At 43.5% G+C, this 19,260-nt stretch overlaps 1 protein-coding gene across 1 annotated transcript in view; it reads right to left on the bottom strand.

Annotated features, from left to right (window-relative positions):
• TppII (Tripeptidyl-peptidase II) overlaps nt 1–19,260 on the bottom strand; it is a 263,290-nt gene that overhangs the window by 135,732 nt on the left and 108,298 nt on the right. Inside the window, exons 10-12 of the mRNA XM_065443152.1 lie at nt 18,355–18,454; nt 13,814–13,947; nt 7,839–7,963 (exon numbers count right to left, since the gene is read on the bottom strand). Of these exons, the coding sequence (XP_065299224.1) occupies nt 7,839–7,963; nt 13,814–13,947; nt 18,355–18,454 (359 nt within the window). The remainder of the gene's footprint in view (nt 1–7,838; nt 7,964–13,813; nt 13,948–18,354; nt 18,455–19,260) is intronic.

Genomic DNA, 19,260 nt, shown 5'->3' with positions numbered 1-19,260 from the left:
TATACATACCTACCAACCTGGCGAGATCCAAAATCGGAATCCAAAATCGGAAGGGACCTTGCAGTAGCAGACTTTGCTCACTTCAAAAATTTGTCCAAGTAGCTTTGCTCAAAACATGATGCAGACTGACGGCCCTTCACTAGCAGCAGGTGTTGGAGGGTTGTGTTGCACATTGATGAGCGGAATTCAGTCCTAGTTTTTCACGCCGTGCTAAAATCCTTTCACACTCTGCCTTGCTATGCGGTATCACCAGTAAATTGAGCATCACCTTAGCAACTCGGTGAAACATGTTTTCCATCAGTGTTTTTAATTTTTCCAACCATACACCACTACACATCCCACCTTTCTTCATTCAGAATGTGATCTTGAAGACCGTACGCCTGTAGTGTGGCAAACTCAGCTTCGAGAGCATCTAAAGTGTCTGCAGCAGATTCATTGGAATCTCGGGGCAGCAACTGAGGGAAACTCTGAATAAAGAAACGAAGACTCGAGAGCGATGCCTGTGAAATAAATTTCAGGTTGCCCACCTCCGCATTCTTCCACATTGCGTTTCAGAGTTACGTTGACATCCATAACGCTTCGCCTCGTTGCATTTCGTAAACATCTTCCGTAGAAGAGGCCCAACGTGGTCGCTGACACTAAGGGGTAGGTTGTGTTCGACGAGGAATGCCGTAAACAGGCACTCCACACATATGACACTGTCGTCGCAGTTGTTCCGGAGAAAGTTCACTATGTTGTCTTGCTGCTCAGCGGTGCACCGTGGAAACATGCAGTTTCAGGTCGCCTTTGCCACTGTGTGCTGACGTCGCATCCACACGTTCTACAAAATGCATAAGGTTCTCCTTTTCTTGATATCAAAAAGCATGGAAATTCAGAAGTACAAAATCGCAAAAACTTCTGCAGATGCCTTTTCTTGGGCTATGATAGTGCCATGGCATCAAGCACACGAGGATTGTAACTTTACACGGTGCATCGCATACACACGGCCTAGCCAGCACTAATCGTGCCCACAAGCAACAACGCCTCGCAAGCAGCAGCAACAAGATACACCATGGAGGAACGCCTGCATGAAATGCAAGAGCTACATTGGCTCTGGCTTTTGTCGGCTTACTAGGCACCGTAGTCAGCTGCTTAGTCGATGATACCAATGGTGCTAGTGCGGCCTAAAGTTCCTCCATCCACGCGCCACCGCCGCTTTTTTAAGTAGCGAGAACCTTTAATGTGCACCGCCTTTTCCCCTCAGACCAAATCCGGTTCCAGCGTTTTCGCTTCCTGGAGTTGCACGGTGAGAATTTCCGCTTTGACTGCTGGGACGATGTGCGCGTGCACGCAATGCTGTGCTTGCAGTTTCTAGAGCTATGGTAGTCACCATAAGAAAAATGCAAAGGGGGACAAGCTGTTGTATTCCGCTGAAGTAGCAGTTCGCGGTCACTGTTTTCCAAATGCACGAAAAACGGCAGTGGTCTCCAAGCACCCAGCCACTACATTCCTTTGTAGGTAGTCTCTCGTGGCACAATCCGTCGCAGATTGAAGCGAAGCAACGAACACAACCAGATCACCGATTACAATAGGCGGTGATTTATTCTTGGATGGAATCGCATTAACAGTTAAAATCGCAGCTTGTGCAAAGCGCAGCTGGTGCCTCTCCATCGACACGAAAGTAAATAAGGCTAAAAAACATAGCGTCAGTTCCACTCGGAACAGAAAGCTGAAGCCACGTAAGTTCCGCTTCACGCCGGAAGCTAAGGGGGTGAGTGGGAGAGGAGCGGGGAGGAGGAGGTGAAACGTGTATGGAGGGGCTTCATTATAGCTGCTAGAAAGGTTCTAGCCTCTACAGCTTTAGTGCGGCCGTTGTTGGTGATGCTGACGATTACAATGTGGCTGTAGATTTCGCAGTGTCAGTTTCGCAAAAACCATTATAGCGCTAACAGAGATCACTTTTCGGGAGATATAAGACAGTGATCGTACAATTGGAAAGTTGAGTAAAAAATCGGGAGTCTCCCAGGCGAATCGGGAGCATTGGCAGGTATGCTTATATCTATAAGTCCTTGAATTCGAAGAGCCAACAGTATTTGCTAAAAGCACATAATTGGTTAACCCAACTGTATAAGTTTGGGATTCTACTCGATAAGCAAACAATCTGTTCCCACTGTCATAAGAAAACTACCATGCGTTGTGAAAAATGTGACACCAGAGGTCAAAATAAACAGCTTAAATCCTATCACTCCAATAAGGAGTGCATTTGCCTAGTGTCCTTATATGTAGGACGGCTCAAAACCAACAGCTACACAAAAATGTTCCATTGCAATATCACATACACAACAGCGTACCTTAACCTAACAAGGGCCAAGAAAAACAAGATAGAAATCCTCATTAGGAAACGAGTTAAAACCGCCCTAAACCTGCCACCGTGCACATCTACGCAGATGATACTAAACATGGGCATTTCAAACACCTTAGAAGAGTTGATCTAACAACTGAGACAAATGAGAAGCAAAGCAGTCTGAGGATTCTAGAGAAACCAGGGTACGAAACCCACAAAAAAGTAAGAAACACAGGAACCATTCCGTCAAAAATCAGAGACAGGATACGCATACTACCACCCTAAAAAACATGCATCCAAGAATAGGAGGAAAGACAGGGTTAAAGCATTACAAAAATCGCTAGATAAAAAGAAAGGGGAGTTCTACATGGATGCAGCAGATTATGAAGGCAGACCAGGTATCGTCTCGTTGACGACACAGGCTAACGGTGAGAACCCAAAGAGCTCCAGTAACCCGCAAAACAGAGGGAAGGTTGCAGAGGAGGTGGCCATAGAACTAGCTTTGACTCAAGAAAGGGTCAAAATCATGGTGGCAGATTCCAAAACAGCCATCAGGAATTGTACTGCAGGGAGAATCCCTAAAGAGGCACTGAACATATTGGAGAAAGGACCAATACAAGAAGAATTAATCAACCTCATATGGACTCCTGCCCATGAAGGCTAGCCTGGCAACGAGAAAGCCCACGCATTTGCCCCAAGAGCTTATTTACTGGTACACCAATGTAGCCCCAACAACACAAAAAAAAAGGCATAAACACTTACAGCACAATTCTCGATTATTAAAGAATGGGAAGGAAAACACTGCCAGAGGTACATAAGAAACTCAATAAACAGGAAGAGATAACATGGAGGCATCTCCAAGTGGGGGTGATCTGCAACATCCCTACATTCTGAAGAGATGGCATGGTAACACTCAGAACACGAATTGCAAGCACTGCGGGGCAAAGGCAGACATGATCCACATGATATCGACATGTCCTAGATACAATAAACCAGATAGGGATAGACAATCCTGGGAGACTTTAACGACCAGCTCGAAGGAAGAGGATCAAAGAGAAGTCATCCCCATGGCCCTGGACACGGCTGAGCTCCAAGGAGCATCAGCCAGCTGAAAAGGAAGGAGCAAGGCAAAGAGAAAGGAAGGCTCTTCACACCTCCTTTTGCGGGTGCAAATAAACATTATTTTTCTCTCTCGCTATCAATAAACTGCCGATACTACATTCTGAAGCTTCTGAAAGGCTTTTTACCAAAGAATATTTTAAAATTCTTAACTTGCTAAAGTTTAGGCATATATAGGTTAATGATTATTTCTCCCTGTGAATGGCAAGAACTATTGTTGTCCCACATAATATTGAAACTAATATCCCAGGAACACCATAGAAATTGCTGCTGTTCACTCGATTTTACAAATATTGTGCCAATGCAATGCAGTGTACTCACCAAAATCGCAGCGACTACTAAGGTTGCCAGTGCTCCAATGGCTTCGGCACTTCGAGGCGACAAATGGGTACTTCTTCTTTCTTTGTGCCTTTTTTTCTAAGCATGGTGTGCTCCGTTTGGATAAACTTTTCGCGTTGCTGCCATCGTCGAAATGTTAGCAACGGCTTTTCGAAAATGAGATATCAGAATGCAACCAAGCCCCCTTGATAAGAATAAGTGAAGACATTTTACTCTAAAATGTGCAGTTAACGAATGAACTGCACAGATAGAGAAATTTTCATATAGAAATCAGACAGAGTTAATTAGTGAGAATCTGTGTCTGCATGGGGTGTACTTAGCTTTCATGCCTTTAGTCAGTCGAGTTTCTTTTTCGTTATCATTATTTTGAAAGAGACCTAAGCTAAGTACTGTATTTTACTGTGTGTAAGTTGTGGTTTGTTTCTGAATTTTGTCAGTGCGTCTTATATACCGGTGTGACTTATGTACGGCTTTTTCTTTTTCTTTTTTTGGGGGGGAAGAACTGCTATCAAAATCGGTTTGGATGACAAGGCCATGCAAAACACACTGGGTTGACCTCCTCTCGCAGTGGCTACAGGTTGTGTGTGGGCTATGGAGGTACCGGGTTCTTCTCATGATCGAGTTGCAGAGCGCCGTGCGAGAAGGATGGAGCAGCAACACAAGTGGCGGCAGGCCGACTGCGAGTCAACTGCCTCCAAAGCCGTCGCATCTGCAAATCGCTTTCAAGATACAGCGCGCGCCACTGCACAAACTACGCGATTGCTACCAGAGTATACAAGCCGCCCTCCAGCACTGCTGCATGGCTGCAGCCTTCCTGCTTTTCACCCTTGTGTGCGATTCAGCTCACCATCACAGGTTTTGCTAACAGCGGGTACGGCACGTGGGGACGATGCTATCACCCTTGGACTTTATATGGCACATCGTGGTGATCACAATGGCAGAAATGCGCCTGGAGTGTCTATATCATTGCTTGTGCGTGACCCACGTTCACTAAGTGAAACGTCACTGTATTTTTTCTTTAGATCGCTTACCTAAGGAACAGGTGCGTTATACACTCTTTTTCAGAAAAACTGCCATTTTGAGGGGGTGCAGCTTATACACCGGAAAGTATGGTACTACTAGACTGGTGTTAAGGGAACTGTGGCTGGAATATGATCAGTGGTGTCGGACACAGAGTGGATTTACACTATATTACATGAATTACAAAACAAACTTTTAGCGATAGCAAATACTGTATTTTGTTAGATGTTAAATACTGTGTTTGTTTTCATCCCGAAGCCCGTCCTCCAACCCCTACAATTTACTCTAATGGAACGCGACCGCAACCTGCCTTTTTCATGTTCCTGTGCTGTCCCCAGACGGATGCCACTGGAAACATTTTGGAAGGGTGTCTGGGCTTTCACCGGTTGATTTGTGTATCTGTGCCCAAATTGACTGTGTGTCGGTTGTGCACTTTGTGGATCGCGATTAATTATCAATGATTTCTCCTAGGCAGCATGTTGTTCAACCATCAATTATTGGGTGAACAGACCCAAGTGCACTGTTGTGTTAACAGTGCGGCCGATAAAGGCACGTTGAGTTCTGTCTGCCTACACGGCTGACTTGGAGTTTGTAGTCGTTGATACCTGCGCTTGCACCTCGCATTTTGTACTCCCTTTACACATTCAATAAACATTTCGCATATTCAAGAAGCTTTGTAGCGCAGCCTTTTATTTCTGGCGCAGCCTTTTTGCATATGTTTACATTGACGCCTACAGCCATAAATCACTGTTAGCTTCAGATATTGTAGAAACGGTGCATCATTGATATGAAATAATGTGAAAACGTAGCAAAACATACACATCTGCGGATATGAGCCGTGTTGTTCCACCCCAAAATGAGTCAATATGAGCAACGGAGCCACTTAAACAACGACAACTGTGGACCATATATATTACGGGCTGTTATTACCGATTCTAGCTTTTGTTTAATTTCATCATACTTACAGTTTGCGTATGCCATAAAGTGTTATTTGAGGAAACTGTGCTTGGCGTAAGCTCATTTAGAGGCTGTGTAGTTCTCTCACGAAAATGCGGATGCCATCGCTGACACCACTGGTAACTGAGCGATTTTATGCTGCTGTACTGAATGCAGTGTCTCTTCTTTCCCAATTGACGCAGAGGTAAATAGTGCCTCTCTGGAATTAACAAATGTGCCAGCATAACAATACGCACAGACCCACCCTCTACATAGCCGACCGAATATGTACGAAGGACGTTCCAAAAGTAAGTTTCATAATTTTTCCAAAGAGACGATGGTACACCAGATAAAACAATTGCCATAAGAATCCACGCCCGTTGCCAGTTCAACGACAGCAGAAAAGGAATGACGCAAAGCACCGAACAAGAGAGAGTAGCAGCAGACCGGCATGCCCGAGGTTATTCAAGTACAAATCACAATAGCAGACAGACGTGTGCTGACAACGTAGTTGCCAATGAAAGGCAGTGTGTCCATCATCCATGAACACCTACAGATCGCATATGTTGAAAAGGTCATGTCTCGTCGAATGGTTGGACACTGGTGTCGCATCTTCACTGAAGGAAGGCAGAGTGTGGAGGATGATGGGGGAGCTTGGATCACACGGCCTACAGCCCCGATCTTGCCCCATCGGACTTTCACCTGTTCCCTGCATTGAAAGCCGCACTCTTTGGACGTCACTCCCAAAACACTGCAGAGGTGGCGCAGGCTGTACGACAATTCCTTGCATCACAGGGCACCGAGTTTTACCAGAGTAGTTTCTTCAAACTGATTGCATGCAATGACAAATGTCTCAATGTCGCTGGCAACTATGTGGAAAAATAGTGCAAGGTGAGTAGTTCATGATGTCACGGTGTATTTCCTTTTGTCAATTTTTATGCAAGTTTCCTTGCATAAAATAAATAGCAAAACTTAATTTCGGAATGTCTCTCATAATTATTTCAAAGAAGTTCATATCTATTGAGCACCCACTGTTGCCCTACATGCTTGAACCATTTTTATGCCGAACCAGTACCTGCTACTATATTTTTCAGCTGAGGTTCAGTTCGGGTTCAGGCACGTTCTAAGAATATTGGTTTGGGTACAGTTGCAGCTAAAATTTCAGTTCGGGTTTAGTTCAACGCCCTGGTCAATGCACACATTAAAACGGTGGGTGAAGATACTTTTACCATGTTACCATATTTCTAAAGTGTAATGTTGGATCCTTAAGGAATCAAACACCTGTTTAACACACAAAAGCATGAGCTAAAGTGGCTTTAAACAGAACAGCAATTATGCTTTGCTTTTATTCATAAGTAAAATGAGCGTGCAATGCAACGAATCTGATGGAACTGTTAAAAATCATTGGTTACATCAAATATTGTTAGAGCGAAAACAATCAGTCACGCTGTGTGAAAAAATTCTTGCAGCTGACCCACAAGAGAGCTGTGTAACTGCATGATCTGACAGTGCTTATGCTTCCCATTTGTTAGCCCATGTTTTGTTCATGATTTAGCATGTGCGGCATTATGCAATATATATATATATATATATATATATATATATATATATATAGTTAACAACAGCAAAAGAAGAGAAACCTACATGAGCAGATGTGCAGTAAAGTGCAGGCTCCAAATTGAACATCTGTTTGCAAAAGGCATTCCCATGTGCAGATGTTCGATTGCAAGTGGGCTTCAAGTGGTCATTTTTCTGTCTCTAAACGCATCTGAGACTGCCAAAGACAGCTCAGACCCTGCACTTTACACCGTAGGGCACCATGTGCAATAATATTACAGGAACACAAGTCCACTGACTTATCACACAGTATGTCACACATACATATTTCCATCCTACCAAGTGATTTCAATAGGTGATGTCAGTGCAGAAAACAACAGTGGTCCCCCACTTAATCACTAAATTCCTAACTACAAGTTCGAGCAGCAGTTTGCTTAAGAAAAAAATGCATAAGCTTGGCTAACTTGTTCTGTAGGCACAGGCATACCTTCTAGGCTAAATACTTCACAGTACAACGCACTGTGTTGTACCCTGAGCTGCTCACCTGTAGCAGGCCGTGTCCCATGCTGAAGGGATCCTGTGTGGGCTGGGCACTGTTCTCGAGGGCACGACGCACGCTGTACGGCGAGTACGCCAGCCCACGGGCCATCATTCCTGACAGCAACAGCGCTGCACAGTCACCGACAAGCTATAGTTATAAACTAGAATACCTCGAACAGGTTACAAATCCGCCCAAGGCAAAAGAGACACAGGAAGATGGACAAGAATTAACAATGGTCAAACAAGGGAAGCCTCCACCTGGATGGAATGGAACTAGGTTGCTTGTCCAGGGCAGGCACTTGCCAAAGTTACAAAAGGAAGTTGCCCTGGCGAAGACAAGTCCCCTTGTAGAAACCTTAGTTTCAAGTCGAGGCTTCTCTTGTCCAGAACTGAAGGCTGGGCACACTGGTACCTATTCATATTCATACTTTGGGTTGCTTGTTCTCTTGTTCAGCCACTGATAATCAGTCAAAAAAGCCCAGACACTTTTGCTGAAGCAGGCGCACATAAAATAACAGCCTCGTTATTATTGTCTAGAGATGACCAAATAACTGCTTGACAAGGTTTTGATAAACTGAATTAAGAGTTACTGCTTTCTTGGGGGAAGTTACAGCCTATGGCATCCTTGGCAACACCTCAGCGACATTTGGAGTGACCTCTCCCTCACTTGTCACAAGAAACTTTAGAATTGACGATGCCAGCTACCACAGAATGCATGAAACTGTCACAAGTAACTGCATCATGTGCCATCAAAGGGTCCTGCAGTGTTCGTACAGGTATCAGAGACAAAAATTCAAACGTATTCAAGGAGCTTCGAGGTCATTCTGTTGTTTAATCTCTGTTACAGTGCAGGTGACACTGTTTCTGTTACTAATAGCAAGCATTAGCTTACTTATCTAGACGTTCTGACTGTTTTGCCCACTCACTGCTGACATACCTGTCAGGAATGTGTCTGTTACGTGGTGCACTGTGGCGTGCCAACTTCACCTGCGTAACACCAACACCCTGCTGGTACAGTGAAACATCCCTAATTCGACCTTTGTTAATTCAGAAAATCAGATCATTCAGACTCGTCCTCTGGTCCAACCAAAATGTCTGCATTGCCGTGGTTGCCAGTGGAAATCGTACGTGACTGGCAGGAATGCCAGAACGCTTCATGTCTAGTTGTGCATTTATAACCTTTAGTTTTGCATTTATGTGCCCACATAATATTGTGTTGGTCTTGTGCTTCCAGAACAGCGTGGTAGCCTTCCATAATTGTTTCGGTAGCAATCCGGGTTTCGTCTGTAGTGGTTGCGCAAACAGTAATTTCTTTTTGACTCAGTGCAATGGCTGTGCGTGCAATGTCACAAACACGGTGGAAGCTATCGAGGGTGAAGAGTGCAGGCTACATCACAGTGGATGGACAATCTGTTGGCAACCAGCTCTCACTGGCAAAAAAATAATTGCGGCGTTGTGATGATTAGTTTTTTAAGGGATCGTTTAAATGCATACATCCGAGGTGCTGCACCTCTATTCCTTTAATAAAAGACGAGACTGCTTACAAACACACAAAAGATGACTTCATTAATAACAAAAATCAAGACTCATTTTAAAACACCACACAAACTCAGAGTTTCCTTAAACTAACATTACATATGAAATGCACAAGGATGGCTAAAGCACGTGACATAAGCTAGGGAGTCAACAGAGAGTTCACCAAGTTATCAAAGGAAAGTCACGAGAAAATACCAATTTCACCAGTTAGCTAAGATGATAGCCTTTCAGCGGTCCGGTTCCGGATGGCACAACTGAATCAAGCAATAGTGTGAGGTCAGTAGCCAGTTACAGGCGGCATACATGACGATGCACTCGACTGTAACTTTGCGGTCGGGAAGCAGTGACGGCAGGACCTCTCAGGCTCCGCGGAAGACAAGCAGCGATCAAGTGGAAGCTTGATCAAGATCAAGACCTGGGGCCCAGGTCCAGACACCCGGCCAATCTTCCATGCCTCGTCACCGAGCTTCAGGAGAGCCCTCACGACCATGCAAAGTGCAGCCTGCTGCAAAGATGGCAGGTCGTGAGCAAGTGCAAAGCCGGCTAGCTCGGGCTCGCAGTCCGACAGTTTCCTCCAGCTCTTCTCACTGGTCTCACCTCTTTCCTTTCTTATTGACCTTCTGCTTTTGGACCCTAGGTACTTTGCCAATTGGTGCTTGTTTTTGTTGTCCGTTCCATTGCGACACTTGGCGTACTCATGCCAAAGTCATGCAGCAAGCTATTGCTGTCATCGTCTATTGCTCCTGGCCATCCGACACACCATGCTCACATCATCTCACGTGCTTCACTTACCACAGATGTGTATGTGGTAGTAAAATGTGGGTCTCCGATTAAGACGCGCACCACGGTTGCACTGTGAAAGAAGTTGCGAGGCCTTTGCTGCTGCAAACATTAACCAGTAGCAAATGATGAGAATTGCAGCTTTCGCTGTGCTTTTGTGCAAAATAGAAGCAGGATTTGCTTATTCATTCAATAAATAAAAGTGTCTTGACGTAGTAGGCATTTGTTTATTGTTTTCTTGATACGCTCAATAATTCGACATTCAGTTAATTTAGACATTTTTTTCTACCCCATGAAATTTGAAATAACATTTTACCGTACATGGTGCATGTTATACTGTTCATGGAGAGTAAAATTGAGAACTGGCAGGTGCGAAAATTACAACTCGAGGGTAGCTTTGCATTTGCTTGTATTTTGAAGCTCTTGTGGGTTCTATATGAGGCTTCTGTGATATTTCACACATTTGCTTGAGCAATTGACAAAAGAAGCACAGCCGACACTCGTTACAATAAACTTTAAAATTCAGCAGGAAAGTTTTGTTACATACAAAGTCTGTTATATCCAATATTAGAGCTGCGGTATGTTGTGAAATGGTGGAACTTCGCATACACCAATGTCTAAACTGAAGGCAATCGCAAGAACGATGAAAACATCAAAATTAAAAAAACAGTAATAGATAAACAGGTTGATGCAGTAAACATGAGATAGCACCTTGGTGTGCACCATATGTTCGGCATGGGTTGTCGAAATATGGCAGTTTCACCGCACTAGAGGATATCACCAGCACAACGGCAAGATCAATTGCTGCCAGCCAGCCAGCCAGCTCCCCACAGTGCCGGCCACCTGGCTAGAGCCTGTCGCCGCAGCTGGTGACAAAAACATCACCTACAGTTTGTTTTTCACACAATGCTGTAGAAGATAAAAGAAACCAATGTTTTAATTTTATATTCTGTGCCAAGCAAAGCCCACTGCCCGACCTGCAGCATGAATGAGAGCTGTGATATGACGCAAGTTCAACTCGGAGCCCACAAGCTTCGCAGTCTGCACCCCCCAAATGGCAGTCTATCTTCCTTTTTGTACAAATTGATGCAATGAAAAATAAAGCATTCTCTAAAAAATGCACTTTGCAATAGTCGGTGGTGGTTTTTGAAGCACCGCGCCCTATGGCTTTGCTTAGCAGATTAAGCCTAGTGCCACTTGTGGCACTTCAGCACGTTTTATTAAGCTGCTAATGTGGTGGACCTGAAAGATTATGGGAAGCTTGCCACTAGTGTGGTGGCTCCTTAAGAAAAAGTGCAGTTTTGCACATTATGCAAGTGGGCGGAAATAACTGTGCGGAGTGCATTGCTGCATGTACACATCGCTGTAGTGAAATACCTAGATTGTACCTAAAGACTATGGGTGTGCGAATACCGAAAAGTTGGTTTCAAATCGAATAGCAAATAAAATCAAGAAAAGAAAGCCGAATATTTAATATCAGAAAATTTTTCACAAAATTTATTGCTTACAAATTTTGGGCAAGAAAATAGGGTGTTGCACATGCTTGAAAGTCTCCTAAAATTTCATAACGAGAATCCAGCAAGCTATCAGCAACATACGAACATAGAAAGCAAGACATACAGTGCGTACTACTTTTAATAAAGGGAACGCCAAATTAGTATGCCAGCACCAATTACAGCTCAGTTCCGTATGAAGATCGCAGAAATGCTTTTATAAATAAAATTTCCGTTCAATAGAATCAAGCGCATTTTTTTCCCTCTGACACTAATGAATTGGTGATGCTCTGTTATATTCAATACCAATGATTAAAAAAATTTAATTCTCAGGTTTAACACACCAAAACAAGGCTATCCCAACTTTAACAACATGCCATCAATAAAGAGCAGGTGCCATCTGCTCCATTACACTGTCAGGTTCAGCATGATCTGCCACCTGTCAAAGGTTTTACGACCCGCAGGGTCACTGCAAGTTTGTGCAATGCTCGGCAATGAGAGACCACCGTTCCATGTGTCATGAAGATGGCGGCCGTGGAAAACTTCGTTGTCATCCCGCGCACTGGCTTTCGTTTGCAAGGCAGTCTGTCACTTTTCCAGTGTCGTGCGGCTACTGCAAATACTAGATCTGCATTGATTTAGCATCAAACTATAACTTTATTCGCCAACACCCAACGAAGCAGCAGCTGCAGAGACTGCTATCATTACTGATTGGCATTTCTGTACTTAAAACTTTGTGCTTACTGTATTTCATTTGATTTGCTAATGTGAAAGCGTCAAATGGCCCATTGAGCAAGAAAGCCGGTGTCTGTCGCATGGAACAGTAAAACGGCAACTAAATTTCCATTGGCTGCGATGGCAAGAGGGAACATCTGCTGTCGCATGCACGAGAGAAAGGGTACCGCCACGACGCCGCATCACCCTCGCCTCTCAGAAGCCGGCATGCGGTCTGTATCTCTCTCCCTCACCCCCACTGGACTTAGCTGCTGCGCACATCTGCCGGCCTTGGTGGCTGCTGCTGCTTCCTCGGTCTCTAGTAGTGCAGGTGGCATGCGGCGTTAGCATGGCAGGCTGTTGCTGCCGCTTGCTGGCTAGGCAGCAGTGTACCGCTATGGCACATTACTTGCAGTGTGAAACTTAAAGGACCACTCACCAGAGTTCAAATGTACATTACTGCTTTCGCATTCACAACCCTTATTAAATGCTTAGGTGTCCTCAGATTATTTTGTTTATAGCTAGAAATATTCTTTGCAGAGTGTTAAAGAATTCTAACAGATCTTGAAGCCTCTAAGAACAAAAGTGTCCCACCGGAAAGCACATTCCTTCAATGGCGTGTGGCATTGTCTGTGGAGCAAAGTAAAAGTTTGATTGAATACTGTTTGGACCTCTTTAAAACATAGTGACAAAGGTACGACTGGCCAGTTCACACACGAACAACAGCAGGAGCTCTTGAACACCATTACAAGACACAAAAAAAAAGTCCCAAATCAGTTCGGACTCAAAGTATTCTAAAAGTTGCGTACACAAAAGACGAACACAGGGAAACAAGTAGACAGAAAGAGCGCTCTTTTAAACTCTTTTTGTCTAGTACTTCATTTTTTAATGTGTTTGTCCTTATGTACACGAAACTTTTCCTAACATAGCCATGCACCAACTCGCCCGGCAATAAGTTCTCCTAAAGTATTGTTTGAAAACTTTTCATTAATAACATAGAAATATGATAATTACAGGCATTTTTTCAAGATGTATAATAATTTGTTTGGAGCATTTATTCTCACGGTTAACCACTTACTCACTGTTGTGTCATCATACAATTTTTAACATTACTCATGGTTTGTGATGCACTACTGCTTTGCTGTTTTACAACAGTGATTGTTGTATTAACTCTTTGATACTTCTCCTGCAAAGGCCCACACCTTGGGCCTACAGTGCTGTAAAAAATAAAATAAATATATACATGGAGCACTGCAAAATTATTGAACACCAATCCCCTCATCAGCACCACCAGCTCAAATAATTTTATGGCAAGACAGAGGCTCCAAAATCTCCAACAACCCTGTCCTGTGTGGCCCAGACCCACCTAACACAAGTTCAGAGGCAGCAATCCCAACTTGCGCTAACGCCAAAAATCCCCCCCCCCTCCCCAGACAGGCAGATGTCGCACACTCACCGACAACCCCAGCTGCGTGTGGGGAGCTCATGGAGGTGCCGTTGAGGAGCTGGCTTCCCTTGAGGGTCCAGCTGGCCACCGACGTGATGGCACCACCGGGGGCACACACACTCACGCCTAGGTCACCATCTGGGCTGCCCCCCACCGCCCCCACCGCCACAGTCACTCACCACAACCCCAGTACTACACATTCATGTTCAATGTGAGTGCGACGCGTGAGATGTGGCCGGAGCAGTGCTCCCGAGAAAAAAAGTGGAAAGGGTTTTGCCTTCCAGCAACGCACACACCCCTTTGGTTTCTGTCGTCTGCTTTCTTCGCAGAGCAATAAGCACCGACTCACCACCGAGCAGCTGTCACTCGATCAGGAAAAAGAAAAGAGAGAAAAAAAAAAGACGGGAATAGTTATAGAATAGAATAGTGCATTCCCCTCTGCAATAATGCCTTCGGGCACTGCAGGAACTTGAAATAAATAAAAATAGTTGGGATGCTAGTGCAGTGGCGTGCCATGAAGAAGCATGCAACATGAAAGCCCAAGGGTATGCACGCTGCTGGAATGGCCAAACCCTCTCCATCTTTTTTTCTAGAAAGTGTTGTTCCAGCCACAGCTCACATCTTGCAGCTCACAATGAATGTGAGATAGTGCACAACCAGAGCACAGTGGATGTGGTTGACGCGATACAGGTCGCACACTTCACCAGAAGTCTGACACTGTTATTTACATATGCAAATGGCAAGAAGAGCCCCTGTCAGCATAGAAAATTTAAAAATGTGACAATTCAGACAGATTATGATAATATAAATGTACACAACATTTTAAGTGTGCAGTTCATTACGAAGGATAAAAAACATGCCAAAATAATGCAAATAACAGAGAAATGCACACTAACACTGAACTGATTATTCTACAGAAAATAACAAGCATACTGAGAGCATACCAAAGAAACAAAACAAAATAAGAACGTCTTAACTGTAACCCAATTAACCACTATAATTCACAGTCTCGCTAGCACTATCGACAAATCAGGGCAAACTGACATCATATTTTTGGACTTCAGGAAAGCATTTGATCTTGTATCGCACGCAAAGCTAATAGGAAAACTTGAACATCTCAACATCTCTTCACATCTCGTAAATTGCATTCGCACTTATCTTCCTAACCGTACGCAATTCGTAGTAGTTGATCATTGTTCTTCCAGTACCCTTCCTGTCACTTCTGGTGTTCCTCAGGGTAGTGTTCTTGGACCATTATTTTTTAACATATATATTAATGACGTTGTAGACACTGTTACTCAACCCGGACAAATAAAACTATTTGCTGATGACTGTCTCCTCTTTATTGAGATCACTTGCCAACAAGATCAAGTTACTCTAAACTCTAACCTTCATGACATACTAGCTTGGTGTGTGCGCTGGGATATGCAGTTTAACATTGATAAAACAGTATTTATGATGATCACTAGAAAAATTAATAAATTGTCGTTTACCTATAGCCTAGCATCCAAACCTCTTACGGAGGTGAATGAATACAAGTACCTCGGTGTTACAATAGCCAGTAACCCGAGTTGGAACTCGCACATCTCCCATCTTTGCAACTCAGCTTTTAAGAATCTTTGCTACCTCAGGCATAAATTAAAGCTCGCTCCTTCTGAAACCCGTCTTATTGACCACACCTCTCTTGTCCGTCCTAAACTCGAGTATGCAGCTATTGTATGGGATCCCTATACTAAAGCTAACATCGATGCACTAGAAATGATACAACGTAAAGCAGTAAGGTTCATCTTCTCTAAATATCGCTCAAGTGATTCCCCAAGTCAGTTAATGGCTGAACACAATATTCAGTCTTTGCAACTAAGAAGAAAAATTCACAGGCTTAAATTTCTATTCTTACTGAGTAACAATAAACGATCTCTTTCTCCCGAACCTTACATAACACCCCTTACTGCCCGCCGAACAAGACATCGCCATGCTGCCTCATTAACGCCTTATTACTACACAGTACTTGGTTCAGACATTGGTTCTGTACACAGTACAGAACCAATATCTTCACGTCTTCCTTTTTCCCTCAAACAGTAAGGTAATGAAGCAGCCTACCTTACCACAAACTTCTCACACTGACTCAATAGCGTCTATTACCATCTAATATTAGTGCTTGTTGGTACGAAATCTCGTTTCAATTTGTGCAATATTTATTGATTTACGCATTGTAGTAATTTTGAATTATGCACTCCTTTTTCTTCTATTACATTTCCAGTGCTTTGAAATTGTGCTTGTGAAACAGTGCTTCAGTTTGTATCTGCCACTCTCTATGCATTACTTAGGTGCTTTACTCATTATACATTTGTACTTTCTATTACAGTTTTTCCGGAGCTTTTTTATTTTAACTCCTTCGTCAATCTATTGTTTTCTTTTTTTGTATGTACCTTTTCCCTCCTGCCTGGGCCTTCTAAGGCCTGCAGTATTTCTAAATAAAATAAATAAATAAATAAATAAAGACCAGCATTGCACATGCACAGGATAAGGTCCTAAACATTATTATTGTGTAAGATACAAATAATTCTGTTACATGAAGAAACACCAATGATTAGGTGGCATGTACTGTGCCTAATTCTTATGTTCTGCACTTCATGCATTCATAGTACTAATAAACCACGTAACTGCAATGCGGCTATTCTTTTTGAAGATGGGATAATACAGCAGGTAAAATGTCACAAATTTCTCGAAGTGTAGTTCCAAGAAGATATGGTTTGGAACATGCACACTGACAAGAGAGAGGGGAAGGTAAGGAAGGCAAGGATGTTAACCAGTCAAGAGTTGGGTTGGCTACCCTATGCTGGGGGAAGAGAGGGGAGGGAGACAGAGAAGGTATAGAGACGTGCACTGACAGTACTTGAGCTAAAGCCGCTTGCGCAAGCCAGCACATTGACAAAATTGCTATGGAACTAAGCATAACTGTTGGTTGCTTATACAGACCGAGTACATTGGTTCCTCTATGGTTGAAAAGTTTATTGTACCATGTACTTTTTTATTTTTGATCAACCTACTGCATATGTGGGGTACTACTTTCCAAAAAAAATCATAATAAATTGATACAGTGGAACCTTGATTATACGACTTTCTCGGGACCGCGAAAAAGCGTCGTAAAATGTGGGCATCGTAAAATTCAAACATAACTTATGCCTATAAAAATACTACTTATTTCGAACGACGGATTTACGAGACACTTCTATGTACACTACTAACATACTCTGCAGGGCTTGGAAACTCAAATTACCAAAGAAGTAAATGGGATAAGAATTAATGCTGCAGTACAGGTCCCAATCATGCTTCATTCAAACAAACCTTTACGGCACTCCACTGCCCACTGCTGCGATCCCTGCCAGCCGGCGCGAACTTTCAAAAAAGTCGGTAAATTTCTTTTGGACCTTGTTTGATCCGTGAACCAAGAGCTTTCGCTCGAGTTGGGCAACTTCCAAAAGGAAGTCCTCTGTGGCGTCGCGTGAACAGATGTTCCGGATATCGTCTATGTGCCATAGCACCTCGGCAAACGTGGTAGGCACGGGCATGGCATCTGTGGCATTGTCATTGTCCTCGTCCGATGTCGAAGTGGTGTCGGCACTAGGCAAAGCCTCCTCGACGGCATCATCCAGTGACATCTCGCCACAGATTGCATTCGAGGGATATCATGGCCTTATACAAACCTTTAGAACCAATCCATATTTTATTAAATGTTCTATGTAGAAGCAAACCAGGTGTACTACTACAAGTTGGTGCAACATATTAAACAAAACAACTGACAGCATATCCTGAATGTAATCACTAATCTGCACTACAGCTTTTGCGAACATAATATGAACCAAAATAAGAACCAATTATGGAAAACAACTAAGCAGTTACCAGGGACCTAGACAAGTAAGTGGCCTACGCGATTTTGATGATGAAATTATGGAAGGTTTGAATAAATCATAGAAGATTTTTCTCATTGCAAACAATATTGAATTTGTCTGATTAGAACCACAGTATAAATTGTCAACCTTCTATTTCTTTTGTTTTCAGGTTATAGTTGTAGTTTGAAACGAAATTTATCTTAAGTGTATTTTGTCAGATTTTTATATTTTTTGTAGATTTTTTTTAAAACGAAAATAGTATTTTGTATCGTGACACTCCAGTTGATTTCGGTATGTCTGTATGATTTGTGTGCTGCGTACGCCCAGCATGTTGAATTGCTCTCGGTGCAGAAGCCTTTATCAGGTCACATGGCCTTTAGCTTCAGCTTCCTTTCTGTTGTAAACAGGACAAGTAAATTCATTCATTCATAGGGTCGACCGATCTGCATGAGAAAAAAAATGCCAACTGCTTTCCTGAAACAGCACTAGTGTGCACCTTCCTATCCTTTTATCGTTGTTTTGAATCCTTTGAAACGATTCTTAGTGAAATTGCCCATCCAGCTGTTCTGCTCGTGCCCATTTTTTCAATTTTGGTCACAATTAAACATGCAAGCAGCAACAGTGCCTAGGCGAGAAGTGTAGCGGTCTGTGACTTACGAGGGTCCCCGGGAGGTCCACGTGTACCCCAGGCCCGGCATCTTCTCCCGCAGTGAGTACTCGGCAAGCATCATGTCTGGTGAGACGTAAGCCCCCACCGCTGAGGGGCACACAAGCGGGAGACAGAAGAGAACAAGACACACTCACTGTTATTGGCAGCTCTCACGAGCATCACATTTTTTTTTTTTGACACTCTGAAGTAAAGGTGCAGGAAAAGCAAGCAGTTACTCATTCTCACTGCAATGAGTCCATCACGCCCTTCTTTGTTCTTTGCACTACTGCATCACGAAAAGTAAGAAAAACCATCGCTCACCATCTCAGCAGGTCTTAGACTATGCCGAGTGAACTTCGCTCTCTCTCTGAACCTCTTTTTGCCCGGTCTAAATAAAAACATTTCAGCTGCACTTAAGGGAAGACACAGGCCTCGAAAAATAAAAAATCTCAAAAGAATATAAAAATAAATAAAATAATATTTATGGGAGCTAGGGAGATTTTCAGCATCTGCAATGCCTAATCTACAATGTACCCTATCAAAACAATTTGCCCAAAAACGCATACTAAGAGAGCGTAAAAAAAATTTGTCAGCGCGGACAGTGAGAAAGCAGCCCAAAATCACGAAGAAACATTGTAGTTCACTGAGCTATCTCTCACCATTCCCACCGCTGAGCATTGCCATTTTGTCGTTCAAAAGCTCACAGTTCCGCCTTTGACTTCCCTGCATCCTCGCCTACGATGGTCGCATAGGAAAAGTGCAAATGTGCGGCATTCACATTTGCACTGCAACGCATGCGGCCCACCCATTAGCTCTGTATGCCAGCACGCTGAGAGGTGCCCTCTGATTGGCTGTTGCTAATGCAACTGGTGCCCTGATGCTGCTTAGACAATGCTCGCCTGCTAGGCTTGCCA

The sequence above is a fragment of the Dermacentor albipictus genome, chromosome 1, assembly GCF_038994185.2.
Source record: "Dermacentor albipictus isolate Rhodes 1998 colony chromosome 1, USDA_Dalb.pri_finalv2, whole genome shotgun sequence".
NCBI lineage: Eukaryota > Metazoa > Arthropoda > Arachnida > Ixodida > Ixodidae > Dermacentor > Dermacentor albipictus.
This window is presented reverse-complemented; position numbering and strand designations above follow the sequence as displayed.